Below are 27,222 nucleotides of genomic sequence, written 5' to 3' on the forward strand. Positions count from 1 at the left end.
AGCGATTGAGAGTGAACGGTTGTACTTAGCTCCTAAAATATAAAAAAAATATTGATTCAAAGCGTTGTTTAAATGTTTGGATGCTCTCCACTGATAGGCCGACTCTCTTACAGTACCTATTCGATGCCAAGTTTATTCAAGCATACCTTTCTTAAATTAATTGTGCTTAAAACATTTAGATAGGATAACACTTTTCCGTCTTCATGTTTAAAGCAAGTCGCGATGTAAAGATTCTTATGGTGCGTAGTTTAAGTTTTGACACTGTATCTTGTAACTCGGTTAATGCCACATTTTGCCGCAAAAACGTTAAGACATGTAAAACACTAAAGTCTATCTAAGCTAGCTACATATTTATTATTTATGTAGATGCACGTTAACTATTACGGCCATAAACCTAGTATGACGTTATCAGTATCACATGCCCATTAAGGCCCATTTACATTGTGCGAGAACTCGCATGAAATTGGTGTGCTGAATTGTATATAACCATACAGCCCTCAATGTAACTAAAATCGTATGAGAGTTCGCGCGCGGCGTAAATGGGCCCTTGACTCTACCACTTTTCGAAAAGGCCTACCGAGTTATACTACAAGTTAGCATTTAAAGTCATCGCACTGCTCCCGATACGATGTTTGTCAGCCCGCCAGCCTGTTTATCTCATTATAACCAGCATTAAGCAAAGCACTCGGGTTACTTCGGCTATCGATTGAGCCGAGGTGACAATGGATCGATAAAATCTGTCAATACTTATAATGGATGATCCGATCCGGTGGAATTGGGAGCACTTCGGTTAATAGCGACAATATTTATTATAGGTACTAATATTGCAAGTGAAATAATATTTAGTTATTCGAATATACTGGGTTAACTGAATTACCTTTTTTCCGCCAAGTACTTAACTCGGAAAATGACAGGACTTTTCATCCCAAAACTCACCCACCAATCAAGTTCAAACATATCTTGTTAAGGTAATTGTAATACATATTTATTTAAATAGAAATAGAAATAGAAAATATTTATTTGGCATACAGATACATGATAAATACAAGTAATACTTAATAACTAGTACACCAAATAGGATGCCACTCAGCGAATACCGTGTCTAATAGACACGGCACTGGTTTTCAGGACACCCAGAAAATTAATAACTAAGTCTTATAACTAAACAGAACGTAAGAGCACTTAAACAGAAACTATGTTTGGGCGTAATAGAGAAAGTGTGTGTGTACAGTGTGTACCTACTGACCGAACGTATTATTTATAAATGTAAATAATTGCAAATGTGGCCGCTTAGTATTAATCATTTAGTTGAGATTCATCAAGTAGATGCTGTTTAAGATTGTGCTTGAAAGAGGTAATGTATTTACAGTTTCTGATTGGTGGCGGCTGGCGATAAATTGTTCAATGACACAAACATGTATTAACAATACAAAAAGAGTAACAATAAAAAAGAACTCAGTTTTCAATGCTTTTTAGTTCTGTTATATGTTTAAGACCAGTAGCGCCATCTATACAGAGTTTCCGTTAAACAGGTAACAGCGCAATGCGCGTACGCATATCAAGCTCTGTACCAGTTATATTACTTCGTGCAAGTTCTTACCAGTAGCAATAGATGGCGTGAATTTCAATTTACCACGGCAATTAATTTCATTTATACTAGACGTTTAGAAATTGCTGAGCGTTCAATGATATGATATCATTATCTGATTTTGAACTGAAACTATGATTCAAATTAGAAACAAATCTGACGAAATATTATCGAGGTGTTTTTCTCTTTGTTTTTTCTTTGTCATGTATGGATCAGAGTGTTGGGCCCTAAAGGTGACGGATGAAAAGAGATTGCATGTAGCAGAGATGAGAATGTTAAGATGGATGTGTGGCGTCACAAGAATGGATAAGATAAAGAATGAGTATATCAGAGGAAGCCTGAAAGTAGCACCGATAGTTGAAAAAGTAAGAGCGAATCAACTAGCATGGTATGGACATGTAATGCGGAGGGATGAAAGGCATGTGACGAGAAAGATATTACGAATGAATGTGGAAGGTGGTGGAAGTAACGGGAGGGGAAAACCGAAGAAGAGGTGGATGGACTGTGTGAGACATGATATGGAACTAAAACAAGTTAATGATGAGATGACGAGTGACAGAGATGTATGGAAGAGAAAGACATGCTGCGCCGACCCCAAGTGACTGGGATAAGGGCAAGAGAATGATGTTTTTCTCTTTGTTACAACTACAACTGAAAATATTCTATGTTACATGTGCTTAGGTACATTAACTTAAATGTTTAGGAACAGAGATCTCATTAAAACATTGCTATTAAATACTTTCTAAGGTTAATAAAAATATTGTCACACATTCAAACAGCAACTTTTATCGACAAACGATTTGATTAATCGATTTCAACAACTGAAATGATATTTTCAGTACAGGGGGCCGGTTTTTGAATCTCGACCATTCGGTTTCGTGTAATTCGTTCAATAATATTTCCACTACTAGCGATTTGAATTCTAGTAACAGAATCGAAAACGAGTGGTCATTACCACTAGTTTTAAAATTACTAGCCGTCCTTTTTCAAAAATAGCATTACGTCTGTGGAAAACCACAGACTTTCGAATGGCGTATTCGTGAGTTCGAAAATCAAAAATTGATCCCCAGATGGTTTTTTTTTTTTTACGCACTAGTGCGAGAAGTGGTTCATTATAAGTCAGATGGAAACTTCGGAGGGCCATCTGGGGGCCGATTTTTGAGTCTCACTGTCACTAAAATACCGGTTGAAAACGGTGAATTGCCTATTATTTTCAGTGACAATTTTCTGAATTCGAACGCCATGAGACTCAAAGATCGGCCCCCTGTACTGAAAAATGTCGTGCGATACACGTGCAAAAAGGAAATTCGTAACTTTGTCGATTTAAAACCCTCCGGTCGTGTTTTAATTTATCGCCACTCGTTCGAACTTCCTTTTTTACGCACTTGTACCGTTGTGCTTCGCTACCTACATTTAAAGTTTTTGCGGTATTTATTCTCGGTCATACGAGTAGCATGTCATGTCATATTTTACGTACCTAATAAAAAAAATCCTAAAGTGTTCGAGACCTAGAAATAAGTATATTTAGTAAATACGTGGTTTCATTAATCAGTAAGTCAACAAGTTATAGTAAAAAATATAGACATTCAATTAATTCGTATCCAGCTGTGAACAGAATGCATAATAATTTACTTACGTCATGAATATGACCAAGGACGTATCAAAATTGGTAAATACTATTTACCTTACTAATGCAATTTCGCAGCTCACTGTACATAAACTCATGCCGGTTTTTCCAAAAGGGTTTTCATGAAAACCTTTCTACGTTCGATTTGTTGTTTGACGTGTTTCCACAGATAAAATTAACAAAAATAATTTTAATTTAATTTTGCTTTGCATTCATGAAAATGTGTTTTTTTTCTCAATAGAATCCGGTTGGCTATTTATTATTCATTATATTCAGCAGATGTCACAATACAATTAATTCCAGTAAACGCATTCCATGCACGAACCTCCGTCCGGCGCTGCGTCAAACACCATCATTATCCATTCGGACGTCATTACATTACTGACATTGCCGCATATGTATACATGGCATTTAGGATATGGCTCTTCAGGCACGTGTCTTTAGTTTGTGGAGCGTGGTCTTCTCTTGTCGGTGGTTTCTTTTTTTTATATTATCGGGACCAGAAGCACAGTATAATAAAGTACCATCGTACAGTACGGCCATTGCCGCTCCCTGCTGAAAGTGCCGCTCATCCCCTCTCGGTTACCTCACAGTTACCGCCTGTCAAAAACGCGAACAGTCGACCTGTCATATTTCACGCATACCAGCATAGTACGCGTTCACCTACACGAGCTTAGACTGTGTGCTAGGAACACGCCTCTTTCATATATTTGATCGCCAGTGTTCGAGGTGTGCCAGAATGTAGCGACCTAATGAATCTTCTACGGAACATGTTTGGAGCGCGGTGGAGCTATGGATTTTTCGATTTTTTTATTATTTCAAGGGTAACGTATCCATGAAGCTTACTCGTACTAATACATTAAGATTGTACCTATGGATGGAGGATCGGCCGTTGCCTCTTAAACAAACACTTTGTTTGCGAAAATAATTATGTCCATCAAAAATCGAAAACAGGGCGCCACAATACTTAAAATTGTTTTCTTTTTAGATCTACCAACTTATCATGATGATTAGTTTACTGGACGACATCCATCAGTCTATCAGTTATTCACCACTGTTACGTTTTATATGGAATTCGACAGTTGACAGCCCACTAACCCTGAGTTAAGTGGTTGGTGCAAGTGGGCCTTAGTAACGGCAAAGTCGCACATTCGGCAGTACTAAGGGTCCCCCCACATCTAGCGTCTCGCGAGCGTCGCGTCGGGCCAACTGTATGGGCAAAGCCTGACGCCGCGTCGACGTCGCGTCGACGCGGCGTCTTTTTCCATATAGTTGGCCCGACGCGACGCTCGCGAGACGCTAGATGTGGGGGGACCCTAAGTTATTCTTTTTTCTTGTACATAATATTATTTACCTAAGTATATATTATTTTGCCCGTGTGGTGACGGGTTAAGAATTTCACCACCCCCTTTCTTCCCGTGGGTGTCGTAGAAGTCGACTGTGGGATACTTATGGGTTAAATTGTGGCGTAGGCTCGGCTGGCAACCTGTCACTGCAATGTCACAATTTCGTTTTATTTCAACCCCTTTTTGCCAAGAGTGGCACTGAAACTTGAGTAGTTCATGTGCTCTGCCTACCCCTTTATGGGATACAGGCGTGATTGTATGTATGTATGTATGTATATATTGAGCTCCCCATCGGCACACAAACCTCTTCAAGGTTTCGCCAACGTTGGGTCTTATGTAAAAAAGTGTAATTTTTCTTTTTTTTTTCAATAAATTAAAAAAAATGTATCAAATAAAAGAGCTTTGTGATTTTGGGACGGAATAAGTAAACTAAGTATAAGCTATAAACGGAAATAAACTATTCATAAGTATGTAGATTCATTTAAAAGGCGCAACTTAGGAATACTTAAGAATTATATACCCACCTACATTAAATTTTTGAATAGATTATAATAAAATGTTCTCTGATGATTATAAAAATAAACTACTTATAGTAGAAAGAGTTTTTCAGTAAACATACAAAACATCAAAGTAGTAGTAACAATTGACTACGCCGTGTTTAATTAACAAGTTACAATTAATTCACGTAACAACCATTTTTGTCCATAGTTCATTGACCGTTGCAAATTGAAATGTGCTCTCAACATGGCGAAGCACAAGAACCACGCACGATACCTGTTTAGTGCCTATAGAAGGCTATCCATAACATTGTTTTTCTTCTTTTACCTTTATATCGCACTTTTATTTAATCTTGTACTTTTTGAGCAACTTGAACCATTAATGACATTGATAGTAGTAACCCCTAGATGGTGGGTATGTGACGTAAGACGTAATCGTGGTACCACTTTTCATTACGACAATATATGACTGATAGCCAGTTGCTCATCAAATATGCATATAATTATCTTATAATCGGAATGTAAAAGCGGTACCACGGTACTGATTTGCGCAATTTTGCGCAATTGGGTGTTATCAGCCCCTTGCTATAACACCCAATTGCGCAAAATTGCTGTTACGTGCGCAGTTTTTTTTAAGACAAACTATTAGTTTTAGTACGGTAAGTAAATTATATGTTATTATTCATTATATTTCAACGAACATAAACGTACTCGATACACGATTTAATGAAATCGGCTCGATAGAAAAAAATTGCAAAGATTGGTCTCGAGTTCATCATTAAACGGTTTTATGTCGTTCAATTATTCACTTAGTTGTCTTTAATTAAAATCACAATAACAGAAATATACATAAACATTAAATAAATGTCATATACAAAGAAAAAGTGACCAAGGCCTCCAAGTGTTCCGAGCTACTACTACTACCACTACTTAAAAATACAAATTAAAATATTTTCAAATGAGAATAATTTAATTTGTTCTAAGATAGAGAAATATACACATCTAAAACACTATCGAAACATATTGCACAAATAATGCATATACTTTTCGTACCAAGCCGCGGGCTCTTTTAGTGACATCGCGCTCTCACTTACTCCCATACGAATAGACAGTGTATGCTAGCGTCAAGGTCATTGGATGTTGTCAGCGTCTTAAAGATCGAGCTTTTAGTGTATCGTATCGTGTGCGTATCGTGGTATCGTATACAGGCTGACATAAGATTAACGCATGCTTCTTAGTCTATATTTTTTCTATGTCCATGATTTACACCAACGTGGGCTTGCTCCAACCTTACTTTTTATGCAAACTTATCTACGCTCTTTAACACCCTTATTGTAAAAGTATAAAGTTTACATTAGGTTAAGGTGCATGTATGTGGATGATGTAAATTGCATCTCTGATGACGTCACCGGACGCGTCTTGAATGTCAAGTCGCTCCCGTGCGTCATCAATACGTCATTCTTTTCTCAAAAGACTTTCACGCGCCATTTTTGGGATGGTCGTCGGTTGTTGACGCCGCCATTTTGTTTTAATATGTTGTAGGAAAACCGTTGAATGCTTAGTTGTAAAAATATTAAAAAATGATAGTAATATCTTAAGTCCGGGGATTAGAGGTCTGTTACAAGATATGTTACAGTATTTGGTTTTCAAATGCCCAATTCTATCATTTTTTAAATGTTATTTGCTTTTATTGAATGTTTCGCGATGTATTTTAAATCCGTTAGCTTACTCCCACTGCTATTAAGGTGAATTATTTTGCAATATTAATCACAATTAAAATCGTAATTTGCCAGTAATCGCGTCTTTTTTATTTTAACGACAGCCCAATTATATGTCATTATTGAAAACGGTCAGAAATCAGGCCCCGTAACCGAATGGCATTTCTACGACGCGAAACGGAAACGAAACGCCGCGAAAGGTAGTCTGGCTCTGTCGCGCCAATACGCAAGAGCGATAGAGATAGATATCAACGAGCGTTTCGTGAGCGCTTGAGCATTCGGCTACGCACGCTGGTCAGTAGCCAATTTAAATTACATATTTCAAGTGGCCCAGGTATAAAAAAGTTAAAGGTTACCCTCGATAATGACTGGAATCAGTGCTCATCATTAACGAAATGGTGAAAATATGCCAATAAAATTATACTCGGAAAGGAGAGCCAATGCCATTATTCGTTTAATTCGATAACGGGTTGCTTGTAATGCGCCGAACGTTAAGAAGATACAGGAGGGGTCAATTCTCCATACAAACGCTCTCGACTATTTCTTCCCTGGTTTTTGAAGATAGAGCAATTATTTTTTCAACACAGATTATTATTACTTTTATGTGTGTTGGACCGTTTTGATTTTTTTATTATTCTTATTTATAAAGACGCTAGAGCCAATCATCATCATCTATACAATTTCCAAAAACGGCCTTATTGGTTATGGCGCAAAAAAGGTGTGATATTCAAAATTAGTAACCATGGTCCGACACTGCTTTATTCAGATTCTCAAATTTCGTTACGATTAATTAAGTTTTGAAGGAGGAAACAGTCAAGAGCGGAACCTCGATTTTAATATCTTTTAACTGAGTTGTTCTTAATAAAATTTTGTTTTTCGATAAATGTAGTTAATAACACTAGTATATTAAACAATAATTCTCAAATTGAAAAGGGGGCTCCTTTTCATTTTAGTATTTCCGCTCCTGTAGCGTCTTAAGTTTTTCACTTTGGGTCAACTTTCACTCGGGAAATATTACCCTAAATAAATTCGGTAGACAAGTTTTTAAATGGCACATCGAGCTGCAAAATTGCAGGGAGAAATTATGAATAAATTCATTGATAAATTCGACATACAGTTTTACAGCTCATTATTCATACGTCGGATTTTAAAATATAAGTTTTTTAATTTTTTTTTATTAAAAAAACCTGTGCCTTACATTAAATTTTCGCCAAACTGTGAGACAGCTGGTTGGCGTTGCGCTCAATTAAACCTTATACTACAATAGTTATACTTACTTTACAGCAGACTTTATTTATTTTTGTTAGATAAATTAACAATGTTTAGGTTGTTTCTTCTTAGTAAGCAGAAGTGGCAGTCCATTAATGGCGCCTTTTCATATTATAAGTGTATAATTATAAAATTGTACTTGAACAGTCTACCTCTTTTGGTAATACAGCTGTTTATGCAAGTATGTATATTATTTATTTATTTAAACTTTATTGCACAGTAAAAAAAAGTACAAATGGCGGACTTAATGCCTTAAGGTATTCTCTACCAGTCAACCATAGGGCAAAACAGAAATTCGCAAATGTAGGTGCAGTAAGAAAAATAATTTAGTGAGCATGACAACTAGGAATAAGTAGGCAAATATTATTAAATGCTGTATTGAATGTAATTTAATATTAATGGTGCACTAATTAAGTCAACAATCAAAATAATCTAAAATAAATAAGTTATGAGCAACCAGCAGCGGCTGGTCCATACAAGCCGATTGCCACCGCCTTGCCTAAAATTAATTACTAGTAAAGTACCAAATTTTAAGGTAGGTTTCTTTTGTGCTCAGTGTTGCCTAGCAGAAATTTTCACCAGCCGCCATTGTGAGCTACATGCATAAATATTTTACTAAAAGTAACTAATAAAATAAATGTCAAGATACATAAAAATAAGTATTTCTCTCTCACTTAATAATGTGTTAGTTTAATAAGATATATTTCAAACTTAAGTGTAAGACACAAGTTGTGAGTTCGGTGAATGAATACCTACTGGCCCACTGTAATACAGTTTATACGTACGTATGTTTAGTACGGGGCTCAGAAATACACTTACCTACTTAACTTCTTGGTTTTTACCATACTAATAGTAACGACAAATAAAAAAATAAGTAGTTTTAGCACTTTTTCTGGCACAATAAAATATTTTATTTTTATTTTATTTCGAGTTTTTATTTTCTTCTCTAAAGATTAAAAAATAAGCAATAAAAATTATAAGGACATCCCAAATGGCTACTCAGAATGAAAAGTAGATATTTTGTAAAAAATATAACATTTTCATGCTTATAAATGATTCTGTTTTTTTTTTACTTGTGTGTATATGTTTGACAATAAAAATTCTGAGCCGCCGCGCCGTTTGTGCGTCAATCTACTTAGAGCGCCATTGCTAAATGGCCGAAGTGTGATTTTTATAACAACTTACATGCCCGAGGCGAACTTCACACATAACAGCTGTGAAAATTTGTTCGTTAATCAGTAAAAAGGTATCACATTATCGCTGAAGCATAACGACGCTGTAACAGGTAATTCTTAAAAAATGCGAGCAAATTACAACCTTCTGGTAAGCGATAATGTGGTATCCTTTACTTGTAAAAGTCACATATCATCACTACTTTGAAAAAATCTCGTATCTCACACTGCTCCTCAAAGACAAAACGTAGTAATGCATTCCATACATACTTAGGTAATACATTTTTCTCTCATTTACAGAAGAATTAAGATACAAGTTTTTTTCAAAGTAGTACTTACCGATATCTTGTGTTAATGAAGTAATTCTACATTTTTTGCCGTTAAGTCGCGTAACAATGACTTAGCTAAGTTTTTATCTTAACATGTCTGCTGATCGTGGAGTAAAGTAAAGTCAACGTCTGGGTGACCGATGGCGATGTCCGTTGAACTTGAAATAAGTAAGATTCATTCATTATGAACTCTGGGGAAACTCTGGAAACTTAACCCTTACATAAAGCTTAGTTTTTATTTACATAGGTATCTTATTTCAGTCATTTGTTAGAATCTAAACGCATACGTAAAAAAAACTATAGAATATTACATCCACTTCAATAAATGGTATGATACGTATTTTGCCACAAAAAGTAACAAAATAGGATATGAAAGACACAGTTGCTACAAAAAGCTACAGTGGTCCTGTGACAAGTCTGGAATTTCTTCGTCCCGAAAACCCCATCGCGTCATAGGGATTTATGATTGTCATGAAGTGAGTTGGTAAGTAAGTATTGTTTATAGTTGTTATGACGATAGTTGGTGGACGTCTAGGTATTTGTGGTCAACGGTCAATTCTTTTACTCCGCCAAGATCTCACATATAGTCAGCAAAACTTTTCGCCAAACAGGTCAATAGGACTTGTATCTACATCATGTAAGAGCGTTACACTTCTTAATGAATCATCATCATAATACTCTTTGCGTTATCCCGGCATTGGCCACGGCTCATGGGAGCCCGACTTCCGCTTTGACAACTAATCCTAAGATTTGGCGTAGGCACTAGTTTTACGAAAGCGACTGCCATCTGACCTTCCAACCCGAAGGGTAAACTAGACCGTATTGGAATTAGTCTGGTTTCCTTACGATGAATTTCTACGCCGAAAAGCGACTGGCAAATATCAAATGACATTTCGCACATAAATTCCGAAAAACTCATTGGTGCGAGCCGGGGTTCGAACCCGCGACCTTCAGAACAAAAGTCGCACGTACTTACCGCTAGGCTACCAGCGCTGTTCACTTTTAAATGTACCTATTCTATGACCTGTGTTGATTTTCCAGTCCTCAGCTGTAGTATTCATTCTCATTACATGATGTAAGATCGGATATACAACGATTTAAGACATCCTTGAACTGAATCATAATTACAAAATTACCACAGTTCCTGTATGATTACTTACAAAGTGTCGGTTATATGGCTTTAAGTGCTTAAATGAAGTTTGGAGTTCGTTTGGGTGTGTCCATATTGTAACAGCTTATTATAATATAATGGATCCTCTTAGGCAAAGGGATAAATACCTACGTTAATACGATGACTTGTAAAAGTGCAGTGCCACGATAGTTACCTATTCATGAGATAATAATAAGCAGGCCTCGGATTATTTTTCGCATGGTAAGATGAAAGAAAACTATGGAGTCGATATTAAAACTAAACTTTAATTCATATTCATACTCATACTCACTAATTTTCTTAGTCCCGTAATACTTTTGTCCCTTGTGCAGGTTGACAGATCGAAAATGTTAATCGAAAATTAATCTTACTGAATGTAATTAAAATTATTTATGTGGTGTGATTTGGGAAGCCTTTTGCTTGGTAAAGGGTTACATTTAAGTTAAGTTTAAGTACTAGTAGCACATTTCTCATGATCGTATTTTAGATCTTTGTAAGGTTCTATCCAGTATAAAATTGCAGAAACTTGCGGATCAGACAAAATTGTTTATGTAATTATTGCACGCACCGATTGCAATAAATAATTAAGTGACACATCGCGTCGTGAATGATTGACATGACATTGACATGCAAATGATTTTTGATAAATCAGCTAGTACTTAGCATTACGTTTACCGCAACAAAGTAGTCTGAACCAAACAAAATAGTAACTAATTTGATATAGTTACAGGGTAAATGTAACCCTTTACCAAGCAAAAGGCTTCCCAAATCACACCACATGAATAATTTTAATTACATTCAGTAAGATTAATTTTCGATTAACATTTTCGACCTGTCAACCTGCACAAGGGACAAAAGTATTACGGGACTAAGAAAATTAGTGAGTATGAGTATGAATATGAATTAAAGTTTAGTTTTAATATCGACTCCATAGTTTTCTTTCATCTTACCATGCGAAAAATAATCCGAGGCCTGAATAAGGTAGGTAAAAGAATTATATCTCGTATACCTAAAGGGGTTTCTAAACGGGCCATGTTTTCACTGCAACTTGTGGCTGGTAACTGTTGGTGTCTTTTTCTAACATGTGAGTAGGGGAAGGACACCAATAATTGTGTCGCTTAAATTTAAAAGTGGGTAAATCCATTCTGCTATAAGGTTGATTATCTTTCATATCATATTATATTTTTTAAGTATCGTCGGCCACACATTGCAGTGAAAATATGGGCCGTTTAGAAGCCCCTTATGAAATGGGATGTTTCTTAGCTGCGGACTACTTGAATATTTCAGATTGCTATTTTTCGTAAAAGCAAAACCTACTGACGTTCCATCACAGACTAGTGGTAAATTGAAACATACTTATTGTAATATGTATTCTACTTTTAATTTTAAAGGTTAAATTAAAGGGGTATGTTTAATCTTATGAGATAATTTACCATTTCAATGTTTTACATTTTATTTGATAATTACATACAATTAATTCAGCGAAAATTAACTTGTTAATTAAACATTATATTCGTCAATACAAACAAGCATCTAGGTAAATATCAGTATGCTTGTTAAAGGATAAATACACCGTGTTTCACTTAACACTAAAAACCTGAAAACAGTTTGTTCAGAATCGAGAGTAGAATCGATTCAGCTATATCTTGATGGGGGTAATATTTTTATTTAAATTTGTATTATTAGTTATTTTTTACGTGTCTATTCTATTGTACTCGTAAGACAACATTGTGTATATCGCATTGCTAGAGGTTGTTTACCTTTTTCAGTACTTAGGGGTATTAATAATACTGGCTGGTTACTTGGACGATTATATTTTCGCTACGAGTTTGACGTTGTTTGTCAGTTTAATCTTAATGTTTATCATAAGTCACAACAAATTGAACTCGTACCTAATTACAACCTTGTCATTTTAAACATTGGGTTTAAATTTGCTTACTGCGATTACCTGTCCAATTTGAAGTTTACTGTGACAAAGCTTTAAAGTGTTTTACAGTGACATCTTAGCTGTCTATTGGTAAACCTTATGTCGTTGCAGTAACGTACACAAATAAATAGTTTTGTGGTTTATGGTGGAAGTTAGCAATTATTTTATTGAGTGTAGAGTTAAAAGTCAAGTAGAGCTGTACAAAAAATTAAAAATTCAATTAAAAAAAAAGTATAACCATCAGATTAAAAGATGAATACTCTTGATGAGTTTAAAAAAAAATAAAAATCAGTTGGGGTGTCTGAGGTTTTGAGTGTTACCGGAAACACGGTGTATACCTACTGAAACAATTCATTTGTATTGTCTTTTTTTGTTTAATGTTTGCCTACTGTGTTTTGTTTATATTGTTAACAATGTCGTCTTGTGATGATGTTTAAATTAGCTTGAGATTAATTACCCGTAAAACAATTATATTTAAACAGGTAATATGTTTAGCAAACACCTATATATAAACTTACGTGTATTCCAAAAACTCCAATAAGGGGTAGGCAGAGCACTTTAAACTTCTTAAGGCCATGCATCGATAAATATTAGGAATTTAGATTGACTGGTGTGCTTAGCTCCGGAAACCTAGAGATGTGATTTTTGGATATGTATTTTTGACAATATGATTGAAATTTTTGTACGGGTCGAAACACGATAGCTTACAATTTTCTCGATAGAAATCTAAACCAAAGTAAGGCCTTCATTTTTTGTTTGACTAACATTGTGAGAATGCGCAACATTGTGGAATATGCAACTTTAATCAGCGTAACCTACTTTAAAGTATCGCTCCTTGAAAAACATAGTGTCATTAAATGAAAAACGTCTTTTTTGGGTACAATGGTTTAAAGTTTTGAAATTTTTGAATTGTCAAAAATTGCCATTTTTACAACAAACTTGTAATTTTTTGGCAGATCTTGTTAGTTTTGTGACTAAACCTGATAGATATAATAGTAAATTGTATTTTTTTTATTTTGTTTCTAAGATAATTAAGCTTAAACAAAATGGTAGTGACACTTTTCCATTTATTTTTGTTTAGGGACACATGACAATTTTATATCTTCGTTTTACTTTGTGGAAAAATGACACTATAGCCATTTTTTTATGAAATTTACCTTTTATTTCAATGAATAATTAGCAATCAAACCACCTTTTATGTATATACATTAAAATTTATTGAATTAAATGACATTCGGTCTCAAACCCTGTATCTATTTAGCATTACTGCCCTTAAAAACTAGTGTAAACACTCCTGGCTTGCCCTCTTAAACAATAAAATATAACTAAAAAAATATTAGAAACAAAAATCACTTTCAGTCTTGACATTTGCGTTAGTAATACAACATTTATTTTAATATCCATAAAATTCATGACATTTTATACAAAAAATTAAAATTGTCAGGAAAAAGTAACCAAAGTGCATTCAGGTTAAAATTAAAAAAAAAATCAAACGCAATAAAATCAACAAATATCGAAAAAAATTACTTAAAATTAACCTTAAAACCCAGTGTTCCTCCCTCTGGCCCTTCCTGTAGCTTCCATGCGATCAGTTATGGACCTGATCAGTGTTACGATCAGTTTTTGAGGAATATTTTCCCATTCCTCAATAACTACGGCTTCCAGCTCGTTGACGGTGGCTGGAGCAGGATCCCGTGACCAAACAAGCCGTTTTAACTCATCCCAGAGATGTTCGATGGGGTTCAGGTCGGGGCTCGTTGCTGCCACTCCATTACGGTGCATTCCGACCTCATGCATCAGGGAGTCCCGCACTATCAAGGCAGTATGGCAACGGGCGTAGACGTGCATGAATTGGAAATCAGGTCCAAAAAACTCAGCGTACGAGACCATACGTTCTTCTAAGATCTCCATAATGTAACTGCCTGCAGTTAAGGATCCGTTTTGCCGTCGATGGAAATGCCGCCCCAGAACATGCACGAGCCGCTCCCGTAACTGACTGTTTCTTCGGTGAAGACTGGTGTAACCTGCTCTCCTTGACTCCTGTACACCCTTTTGCGTCTATAGTTGGTGTAAATGATCTCCTTCGTCTCGTTGGGGAACAAAACTTTCCTCTATTGCTGCAACGTCCAATCCTTAAGCCTTATAGCAATTCGATTGGGGTATTGGCTCTGGCTTCAATTGGTAGCCTCTGTCAGCTCTTCGGGGTAACATTTTCTTCTCCCTCAATCTTCTTCTGATCATGGAGACACTCACTACAGTCTTCGAGCTGTTCTAAGCAGTATCTGCAGCTCAGGAGCGATAAGAAAGCGGTTCCGCAAAGAGGCCGATACAATGTACCGGTCGTCTCTAGCGGTGGTGCAGCGTCTTCTCTCAGATCCTGGCCTCCTGATGTAGCTACTGGTCTCCAGAAACCGCAACAAGACTCGTCGCACCCGGAAACGGATTATGCTTAGGCGTTCAGCAACTTGCTATTGCCGTAGTCCGTTTAGGAGCAGTACCACCACTTGAGCTGCTTTTTCTGGTGTTTTACCCCTATTGCCTTCAAGGCTTTTTTTCTGCAGGCGTTCGTCCTCGGTGACTTTTGGAGTGCAAAAGATCCACATGACACCTTTACAGCTCCTTCTAAAACCGTCTGGGGTAGCACACCTAGAGTCCCATTAAAATCGCATCAATACCTTTTTTTTTAAACCACGGCAGATTGGCGATTATTGTTTTTATGAAAGTTGTACACCTTTTCTCTTAAAGGGCTTTAATTGTACTTTGAAATGATACAAATATTGATAGATTACAGTCAATAAGATTAGAGATATTTTTGCTTGAAACGAATTTGCGCGAGGTGCGTTTTTTTTTTTGTACGACGTGGTATACCCTAACTTATGCGAAGTTTAGTCGGCCGCTTGAAATAGTTGAAATGTGCATGCTCGTGGCGATGTAGCAAATAGGTGATCTGTAGATGCTGGTGTGTTTATACTATTGATGATTGCTTTGAATTTTTGAGCCTTGAATATCGTTGAGCCATTTTTTACTGTAACAAACAAATATACTTATTTATGGCTAATAATTTAGTTATATTAATGCACAAGAAATTTATCCACTAGCAATCATAGTTTTTAAATTGTATCTTAAATTAGTAATTGTGTCTTGTAGATCACAAAAATAGCAATTACTTCGTAAAAAATAATTATACAAAAAATAACCTTCATAACCTATAATATAATAAAATCTTTGATTAGCGCTGTTTATAGGTATTTTACAAAAAAATAGAGTAAAATGTCTTTTTCATAGAATTTCATCAAAATTGTGTAGGTTTATGTGCTAAACTTAAATGGAACAATGGTATTAAACGTAATATGTCTAGAAGGTAATTAATCATTAACTGTTTTGTAATTTTAATTACCGCAAAGCATGACATAAAACTTAAAGTGACAATAATCAGTCAACGCGCTTAAAGCTACCATTACCAGTTAAAGTGGCTTTAAACTCATAACAGCGGTATTCCATTTCTTTGCAAGCGTAATTATGGTAATTCATACAATCAAAAATGACACTAAACAGATAATGACGATTCATTCATGCAAATTCTTTTAGCGAGTTAAGACCATAACGTCATTTTAAGTAAAAGTACAGTACAACTTTATTTTTAACCTGCATTAAGCCTAATAGTTTAAAGCCAAACCGTCATTACGTGCACAGTGTCACTATACCTATCTCAAAACGTTTAGAATTGTTAAAGTACTAGTGTCATTATAGCAAAAATGACACTGTTACTTTAAAATGAAACTCAATATTGAATAGTTATTACAAGTTCAAAGTGACACTTTAAGGATTGATACAATGTTCCATAAGAAAATTGTCATACTTACCATTCAATCTCGCGGAACACCGTCACTAAACACAAAATGACAACTTTCGTCTTAGAGTTCACTACATTTTGATCGGCGTCCAGGTCATTAATGCAAACTGACATTGTTCCCGTCCCCCACGCGTCTATTCCCACTATTCGCCATAGTGACATTAGCGCCCCCTGTCGCTTCTAAGCGAGCTAAATCGATAGGTGTCTTTGCATTGCGTTCGTTATGAACGCGCGACCTAGATGGCGTTGTTAACTAAAAACCTATGTTTTTTGGATAGTGTCACTATGTTTTTCAAGGAGCGATTCTTAACCCGTCACTACACTGGACATATTTTAACTAAGGTAAGGGCTTGTAACTTAATCTATTTTTTCCATTATTACACTATGATGTTGAGTTCTACATGTATCCACTGAACACGCCTACCATACCTACCATAACCGCGGTGGACTTTCTATTTAATAATGCAAAATTGCAAACATTAAAACATGGAAAAATTGCCCCCAGTCAACGACAAATTTGCAAACAGTTGGTTTAACAGTTACTGTTTGCTAAAAAATCTTACAAACGACTTTGTTATTGCAGTTATATTTAACTTTTAATGTTTATTATGGGTATGTTTTTTTGGGTCAACATTTGCAAGCTAAACCCACTTTCCATACTTGATAGAGCTGGAATTTCACACATATAATTACAGACATACCTACAATATATGGTACCGTAGAACTAGCAGGCAAGCACGGTCGCGTGATAAACGATATATAATTAGTGTGCTACGCCCGCTGGTCTTATAATGGATACAGGAATTTAGTTTCATTAGGTTTATTATAATTATGTAGCAGTGGCGGCTGGTGAAAATTTCTGCTAGGCCACACTGAGCAAAAAGAAACCTACCTTAACATTAGGTACTTTACTAGTCATCGATTTTAGTCAAGACGGTGGGAATTAGCTTGTATGGACCAGCCGCTTGAAGAATGTTAGTTGTCCGTTGAAAGGCACATCTCACTTCTTTAGTAAGTACATACCTACAGTCAGCGATACAATCTCTTCCTAAACTACATCGGTGGTATACAAGCAACCATCCTGCCTGGTGGTAAGCAGTCACCGTTGACAAATGACGTCTGAAAATTCAAAAGTGTTAAATGCTTCTTCTTCAAACTTAAGAGCTGTGCTTTGTCGGTGGAGCAATCTCCAACTCGTCCGGTCTTCTGCCAACTCCTTCACCTTCTGGTACAGTCAGCTGCAGAGAAAAGGAGACCCCCTGCCATACAAATTTGTATGCAAGGGGGTCTACTTTTCTCTGCAGCTGATTGTACAACAAGTACAAAGGGTCACCCTCGGACTTCAAAAACCTCACGAGCGACGCTATCGACTATTTACGGTTAGCATTCCGTTTATTTAAGTTGTAATTTGCATGTAAGATTAGATAAGTTTACAAACTTGCCATACGATAAATAAATAAACACGACCTTTTATTATATTCGTGTTAAACGCAGTGTTCTCAAAAATGATTTTTTTTTAGAATCAAACTTCTTTCCTTCGTCATTTCAATGCACGTGAGATCAAGGAATGTGGTTCATGTAGGATAATTAACAAAATTATGGTTAACGAACCCGTAAAACTGCAGGCGGTGAGTAACTCCAATAAAAGTCAATAAAAACACAGATGGTCTCAAAACGGTCAAGCTGGAGTCGTGCTATTGCTTGGGTTCCTTCGACTCATTTAGATAATTTATTTAAGAAATATGTACATTTAAATTTAAGGTTAAGACCATTATTTGCAACAAGATCTTCTCCATAGGATTAAATATTATCATTTAAGCAATGTTTTTCAACATCATTGAAAACTACGCAAAACACACAACATAACCCAGATCACCATCATCATTTTAGATTTATTTTGTTGTCGTATGATTTAAAATCAACAAATAAAACAAAACAAAATCTATGTAAAAACTGTTGCTAGTAGTGTTGCTGTTAATTTTCATAGGGGGCGTCTTGTTACTCCTGAGTTGACCTGACATAAATTGTATAATTTGTAAAAGGCTTTACCTAGGCATAGGGTAAACTCTCCTCTTTCGGTGAGACGCCTAATTCGGCGAAACAGCCAAAAATCGTCTTTCGGAATAGTGCTTCAAAGCTTGTATCACCGAATTAGGCGTGTCACAGAATGAGGTGAGTTTACCCCAGGTATTAGAATTACATTGTATTGGAGCTGCAAAAGTGCATGGCGAATTTATCAATGAATTCATTCATATTTTCTCCATGCAATTTCGTAGCTTACTGTACCTACATATAGAGATGGGTAACTACCGAGGTAAATACCCGACGGTGGGTATTTACCGGGTAAATACCCGATATTTACCTACCCACGGGTAAATACGCGGGTATTTTCATTTTTCTTCCAAATTTGACGATTTAAATTGGTGTTTGGGCTAAAATATATTCATTTAAGTCAGTCTTTGTAATTGTACACATAATGTTTATTCAAATTGAGAACAAATAGGTTGCTATGAGATAAAATGTGATTTTAGTGTATCACTCCAACTAAAAAATCGTGTAAGCTCATTCTCTGACATACGGAAATAATTTCAAATGCTTTTAATATAAATTATAAGTCTGATAAATTAAAACTGTAAATAAAAATATGTGAATAAAAAATATTTTAAGTCTCTTTTTGAAGCTCATAACTCATACCTACATAGTATGTTTTATGACAAAAATGCATATAATTTTTTGTAGGAAATTGTGTCTACTTTAGTTCGTACATACAATACTTTTCGATATTAATGATAGTTTATATGAAATATGAAAAAAATACATTTTACCCCCCTAACCCCACCATAACCCCCTCCAACCAGTATTAGGAAGTTTATCTTTATCGTATAAATACGACTATTTAATGCAATCTAAAAAGCACACATAAAACATATTTTTTTAATTATTTTTAAAAATATACATAAAAACTTCTGTAAACTTTATTGTATATTTGACTGAACAGTTTCGTTTTAAATTGTGTATAATAATTACAACCACTAACTTAGTATTTATCTCCATTTTAACACAAATCAGCATGTGCAACATGAAATGAATCTACCCGTCAATTTGGGTAGATACGGGTAAATACCGGGTAGATAGGTATTTACCGGGTAAATACCTGGGTGGGTAGATTGGGTATTTACCCACGACCCATCTCTACCTACATATCTTAAGAAAATAGTAAATGTTTAATACACATGAGAGCTCCATAATATACGGAACCCTGAAATTTACAAATATGCGCGTAATCTAGAAAGTGTAACATAACATAATACTCGTATTATGTCTTGTCTGTTGTTAATTGGGCTGGGAAGAATCTGGTTTAACGCTGACATATGTTTTGGGATTACGGGGTTAATAGAACAAAACACAAGATATTCTTCATTTAACTGGCCCCGTAGCCGAATGGCATTTCTCCGACGCCAAACGAAAGCGATACGCCGCTGGCTCTGTCGCGCCAATACGCAAGCGCGATAGAGATAGATATCTACTAGCGCTTCGTTTCGTGAGCGTTTCGTGAGCGATTGTGCCATTCGGCTAGCCACCCTGGAATGCCTATTCAAAAAATTTGCTACTGAATTAATTAATTAATCCAAGCCAGTTTGTGCCTTAATGCTGTGCTGGATACGGGTATTATAATTATAAAAAAGTGTTAGATCAGCGTTAAGTATAGTAATTCATTTATAAATACCAAAAAAATATGACGTTCTCTGGGTAAAGGGACCTTATTGACCTTATTGTCGATGGCGCTTACGTCCCGCGGCGTCGTATTTGTACACGAACATCGCTCATAACGCCGTAAGCGCCATCGACAATAAGGTCCCTTTACCCAGATAATGGCACAAATAAATACCTATATCATTTTTACCATACAAACTAATGACTTACTGAGTTAACTCAAACTACTTGCATTTTCATATACGTAGACTTAACAGTCCCGTAAACAGTAGTCATGACAGTTCTGGATATTAATATTGTATTCTCTCTCTGCTTTAGTGCATGGCGAATTTATCAATGAATTCATTTACAATTTCTCCATGCACTTTTGCAGCTGATAGTACAAATTATTTATCAGGGTATATGAGAGTACAATAAACATTCTCTTACTTATCTTACTTTACGCAGAGTGGAAAACTACTTTGTTTACTGTCTCATTTTGCATATACAGGTTGTAAACCTAATACGGGCGAACCTCTTAACGGTGGTGAGTATAGGACATAAAAAATTGAATTAGATAACTGTTACTTAAAATTGAAATATTTTATTTATCCATACAAATTAATTCGGCCCGCAACGTAATGCAAACACACTCGCGTTAAACGCTCGTTGACAGTTGTCATTGATTGTCATCACAACCACGTTTACAGTACATTGCTGCTGGGATTTTTTCAAAAATTCATTATGGGGTGAAAATTAAGAGTAACTCAAAAACACCACTTAATTGATGATAACAATATTGAATTATATGCCTGGTTTCATTTATCGCCCTTATTACGTTTACTAGCTGTATAATGTACTTGGTTACTGAACTGACCGGGATAAAGTAAAGGAAAACTAGGCCTCATTATCACAACGACTACTGACGTAAACAGCGCATGTCGTCATTGTCCCGTACTGGTTATAGTTTGTTTATTTTTAGTTAATCGCAATAAGCATTCCTAGTTAATTGGGTGTGATTACAATTAATTTACCTTTTGGATGTCTGTCTTTTGAACTATGCAGACTGTACCAGTGCGAGTAAACTAAAGTTGAAGTAAGCACTCCCGCGCAGTCTCTACACCGCGCTCGTCGCCGCCGCCCGCGCCGCTCGCCGTCCCGCCTCGCGCAAAACAGTGACGCTCCAGTGTCTAAAATGTCGTGCCCAATTCTAGTGAAGTGCTAGCATAATGCCCGAGTGTACGGAACAGTTCACGTTCACCATACCCATCATTCGCTACACCATGGACGATCAGGAGACGAGCGAGGAGCGGCAGCCGCTGGCGAAGAAGATATCGCTGCTCACCCCCGTGAAGATCGAAACGCCGGACAGCGGGAGGAGATCCTCGGAACCGTCGAGGTACTACATACCGCCGCAGTGCAACAACAGACTGTCCCCCCGCAGTGCTAGAAAGCGTGACGCTAGACGGAACTCTAAAACTGACTTAAACAATGACTGTCCTAAAGACTCCTTTGGACTCAAGCCGTGTAACTGCGAGGATTGCCGCGCTTCCAGCCCCTTGCCTCCTGGATACGGTCCGGAGACGCTGTCTCCTGGCTACGACCAGATGAAGCGGTCCCTCCTGGAAGTGCCCTGGTCTGAAGATTACGCCGAAGCTTCCAGTGACGATCTAAGCTCCGAGTGGGATTCTGATGTGCCAGAACCGCCGCCACCACAGAAGGTAAATTTTGCACAAAATCAAGGAAAAAAATGTTATTACTGTAATTAATAATATAAAGCTCGACTATAATAAGTACCTAGTCTTGATATACTCGTAACATGAAAAATGGATTCCAACGAATATACTTAGGAAAAATAATACTGAAATTATTACATTTCTGCTCATAACTTGGTATACTCCATTAACCCTTAATTTGGCAGAGACTCTGGTGACATAAATTTTCCGATTTTACTTAATATATTGAATAACAGGTGTTTTTAAAGCGTCCGAAAAATATTTAAAAAAATCTAGATTTATTAGTTTTGGAAAAAAAGTATGTCCGCCACAGCGGACTCTGCCAAATATTGGGATAAATTAATATGTCCGCTGAGGCGGACACTGCCAAACATACGGTCATTTAAAATAAACAAGTATTTCTTAACATATATTTATTTTAAAACTTAACAAATATAATAATTTTGTATGAAAATCAAACTGACACATATTTATAGTCAAATATCATTATTTTAACTTTTTTCCGACTTTTTGGCCAGGTTGCACAGGCCGTGATCACGACAGACTGATGTGACAGTGACGTCCCAGCAAAATGTCGTCGAAGATGTAAACAACACAAAACTACCCGAAATTAATTATATCAATGTTCGGGGCAGACAAACAAATTATAAATTTTGATCTACCCGGTTTTCTTTAATGTTTATTGCCCCTCGCGCGACATGTAACATTCACAATATCCGCGCACTACGTATACCTAAAAGTGCCAAAATTTTAACTGCTTGGTCCAGCACCACACGCTGTTGGATTAAATAAAAAATCTAAGCATAAAAGCAGGCCACCAAAACTTAGTATATATTTGGCACTGTCCGGTGCGGCGGACAACTTGTTTAGATGATGATTATGAGTATTAGAAATTGAGAAATAAATTGAAAACATAACCACTTGCAACTATTATGTAATATATTTTATTACTTATACAACAGAAATACCCTGTTCTTACAAAAACCAAAAGAAAAACGCATAAATATTTTGCTAAAAACAGTTGACTTCTGATGCGGTGCCATCTTGACGAGTAACTGTCAAACGAGTGTTGACAGTGGTCAAATAGTATTTTTATACAAAGCATGTATCATAAAAGAGTCTCTTTCCATATGTTAAATTAAATAAAATTCTACCTAAAAAGCGAAATATTTTTTTTTATCACCTGTCCGTCCCACCGGACTTTGCCAAATTAAGGGTTAACGAGTCAGCGCTTTAGTTAAATAATTATTATCGACAGCGAAACCACTATTTTAAATTTAGCAGAAGTTGCAAATGAACGAAACGAAGTTATTGTGACAAGTATTAAATATATCGAAAACCGGTAAATGGCGTGCGTCATGCAAAATAATGGTTAATTAACGTCAACCATTCAAATGGTAATTTTGGCTGCGTAAGAGAATACAAAATGTCCATACCCACCGAAACTAATACTAAAGTAAATACGTCAGAAGGAGCGTATTTAATTAATTTGAGATGCTACTGAAAAAAAAACGATTTTAGGATGTATATGTCTTACTCTATTGGCATCCGTTAGCTCGTTGGGTGGACCACATCCGGAAAATTGCGGGTCACAACTGGACGACACTAGCTTAGGACCGGGACAAGTGGCGTTACTAGAAGGACTAGAGGCCTATGCTCAGCAGTGGGCGATAAAGGGCTGATATGATGATGATAATGATAGTCTTACAAAGAAAGGAGACATTTTACAAACTGAAACTAAAACTAAGCATAACTTAATAGCTAACTATTTCAAATCTAGAATAGGATCTTGTGCCGTTGTACCAAGGACATTGTGCGAGGAATTCGCCAGCTCTTCAGTCAGCAGTTACGTCAACCAGACACTCCGCGATTTCTGCAAAAAAAGTATGCGTGTCGCCGGGATCCCATGAATTTAGATCCTAGAGTTCACTAAGTTTACTTGGTGACTAAATGAGTTTGTTTTTTATAACACACAACTGTTTTGTTCTTGATGCCGTCTATGATTTAACGTTCTGAAATCATTGTTAATGCCTATGACTTTCGTTTGATATGTCGTAATAGATTCACGGTGAAAGTGAAAACTAATAACACAAATGAAGGTCACACGAGAATCGATCTGTAAAATTTCGCCAACCAGACTTACTTGGTTCGCGGTTGAAATAGATACCCATATCTTTAATTAAAAAACTAGTTAGAAATTGTCTGTACCAAGAATCTGGGGCATCAAAATTACGCTGACAGAATAGGCAATAAATCGTAGTAGCTACGTTACTGATAATTGTTAAATGCCGCGCAAGTACTCCGACAATACCTACTCGTAAGTATTGTAGATATTTCACCTACCCAAATGTGCAGAGTAGGTTTCACTTCAGTTACATCGTAGTATCGGCTCTATCCCTGCATGAATACAGTTTTTTTTTACAAATTAAATCGAGAAGCAGTACACATAAATGTTTAGCGGCGTGTTGAAAAGACATCTGACGTTTATGAGTCGGTTTGATTAATTTATAAAGTAGGCCTGCGATCCAATGTTACGACTCAATCTCTACTAGTTGTGACAGACGGACAGACAGCCAGTTGGATTGAGATAAGGGTTTTGATAGGATTAGTGAGCATGCTCCAATTTCGAGTTTTATTGTGGAGATTTTAAGCTTGAAGAGTGTTAAGGTATTTATTACCTTGTGGTTATTGGACCGTTATGGATTTTGTTAGAATGTTTGAGCTACACAAAGTTTAATCAATATTTTATGTATCTGCATTTGATGTCATACCTCATCTTCTAATTTTATTATACTTAAACTAGTAGGTAGTAAACTTCTAGTTTTAAGTGATATCTATATAATAAATCCCATTGAATCAATTTTTTCCCGTCAAAATGAACCAAGTTTAAGTCATGCACTCGAAATGCTGTACCTATGAATATTTTATTTACGATTCTCATTGAACAAGCATTAGGTTCGTAAGTTCACAATATTGGCATTTAAGCATTGTTTAATCAAAATGTTATTTAAGGTTCTTATCAGGCTCAAGGTCCAATTGAATGAATGCGGTTAGTTGAAATTCCGATTGATTCTAACAGTTGAGCAATCAACCCTGAGTTTCGAGGTAAAACCGTACCAATTTGCATTGTAAGTTTGGATTCACACAATAAATTCTTGTGGTTTTCGCTGACAACAGGTTTTACGCATTAAAATATTTAGGCTATTTCCTTCCGCTCGCAGAGAGCCGTGGATAACCTTTTATTTTTGATATCCATCCCCGTATAATATTAGTAATCTACATAATTATAATAGTAGGAAGTAATTCTTCATTGAACAAAAATACTTATACTTAGAAAAGAAGTCTAAGGCCGTTTTCACATTATCCGATCCGATATCGGATGTAGGAAGCATGTAAAATGTAAGATTTATGCGCTTCCAGGTCTTTATTTATGTATTTGATAGATCATTATTACTGAAAAACGATATAAAACGCAAAAATTGCGGATTTAATGCAGATGGCACTTTCCTACAACAGTTTTTGTCCGAGGCACCATCGAACTGCCGATATCGGCAGGACGCTTCCGACATTTTTGGCATGCCGGACCCCCCCGCCAGCTGTCGGCCGATAATATTTGTATGTGTGCGTATGCGTATATAATGTAGGTATACGTGTGTAGTAGTGTGCGTGACAAAAATGGCGTCTATTAAACAGCTGTCAAAGCTAGGAATATACTACGCGGACGTCCGTCGTAAATCGACCGCGGACGGGAATCTGGACAATGAAATTACACATAAGTCACATAACCGTGCAAACTATCGGTCGACAGACGTGGACGTGGCCTTGAGCGCATGGACGTCCGATCGAAATCTGGCTCGCTGGATGTTTTGTTCCGTGCACACTGATCGGTCGCGGTCGCGGTCGATTTACGACTGACGTCCGCGTAGTATGTTCCTAGCTTTATGATGAATTTCTGTTGAAAAAAAAAAGATTGTAATTCATCGGTCCGAATTGCGGATACTAATTTTTTCATGTTTTAGTAGATATAGTTAAATGTAAAATTATTTATTTTACCTGCACACACTTGAGTATTTTTATGCTCGTTATTTTAATTTTACAATAAAATATTTGAAATATAGTGCTTATAATTATTATACAATATAAAAAAATTTAAAAATATTTTTTGATACAAAATCATACTTCATTGATTTGGAACAATGCGTTTTATCGGACCGACATCCGGCACTATCGGAATTTATTACTATCGGGTGTAGGATGTCGATCCTACATCCGATATCGGATCGGATAATGTGAAAACGGCCTAAACGTTCGCATATTTTTGTTGCTGCCCTATTCGAATATCAAATATTAGCTATTGATTAGGTACTAATCGGATGTGTCAATTTGGAGAGACGTCATTATACTCATCAGTATCATCACTGACATCCGATGTATCTTAACGTTCGAACCGAAACATTTATCACTGACACGAAGAGAAGGATCTATTGACGACTATCAAAACATAATATGTATGACATCTTCGCGAAAACAAACATCGTGTTTATTTTCATTTAAAATACAAAACAAGATCGTCTCTTTAATAAATTCAGTGTTTATTTTTGAGATTATCAAAACAACAAAAAGTATTGATCCGGCTTTTCGAAATCAAATCAAAATAAAATAAATAAAGAAAAACGTGGAATCGTACCTGATGTAAATTAATCTCATATTAATATGATATATTGACATAAAGATATGTTAATGTGGGTGGACACAGTCTTCATGATACGCGTAGAATTGATACAAGTTTATATGAAATCGTGTCATTGACGATATCGCGTGCCTTGGTTCGTATTTTCATGGTAACAAAGGCTAGATTTGACAAGCCTGCACGTCATCATGAACGGCACGATTTATAACTTGTTATCCTTGAGCGTTCTGACGTTACATTGGTAGCGAATCGGTATCATCATAATTAGATGATTTGTAAAACTAGATAAGTTACCTACGTTGCGGCAAAGACATATATAACTCCGTATAGACCGTTAAAGTCTAAGAAAAAAACGTACCTCAATACCATACAGTAAAAGGTACGGTGGGCTAGATGGCATTACACCTTTGGGGTACGCTCAGTTAGATGGCGCTAATATTAATATTTGACATTTTAACACATATCAAGCTAAGAATATGGCCCAATTTGTCAATGCACTGTGATTACACATTTTACTTTGACAGTAACTCTCTTTAATACTCGATTCTCTTTGGTTGCGGTCACGTGGACGTGCATTGTGTTTACTACCACGAGTTGGTTCACCTTGCATGGGTGCTCTTTTTGCCT

The 27,222-nt window shown here is 36.2% G+C and overlaps 1 protein-coding gene across 3 annotated transcripts in view; it reads left to right on the plus strand.

The window, feature by feature from the left end:
- The window catches only part of LOC125235427 (inositol-trisphosphate 3-kinase A), a 215,009-nt gene that overhangs the window by 125,430 nt on the left and 62,357 nt on the right, over window positions 1-27,222 (plus strand). The window contains exon 1 of one of the 3 annotated variants that reach the window (XM_048141985.1): window positions 21,152-21,890. The exons of the other annotated variants lie outside the window; for them this stretch is intronic. Within the exon in view, the coding sequence (XP_047997942.1) occupies window positions 21,399-21,890 (492 nt within the window). The 5' untranslated portion in view covers window positions 21,152-21,398. Of the gene's footprint in view, window positions 1-21,151; window positions 21,891-27,222 lie in introns of those variants that run through there. 3 annotated transcript variants of the gene reach the window in all.

Source organism: Leguminivora glycinivorella, chromosome 17 (genome assembly GCF_023078275.1).
Source record: "Leguminivora glycinivorella isolate SPB_JAAS2020 chromosome 17, LegGlyc_1.1, whole genome shotgun sequence".
NCBI lineage: Eukaryota > Metazoa > Arthropoda > Insecta > Lepidoptera > Tortricidae > Leguminivora > Leguminivora glycinivorella.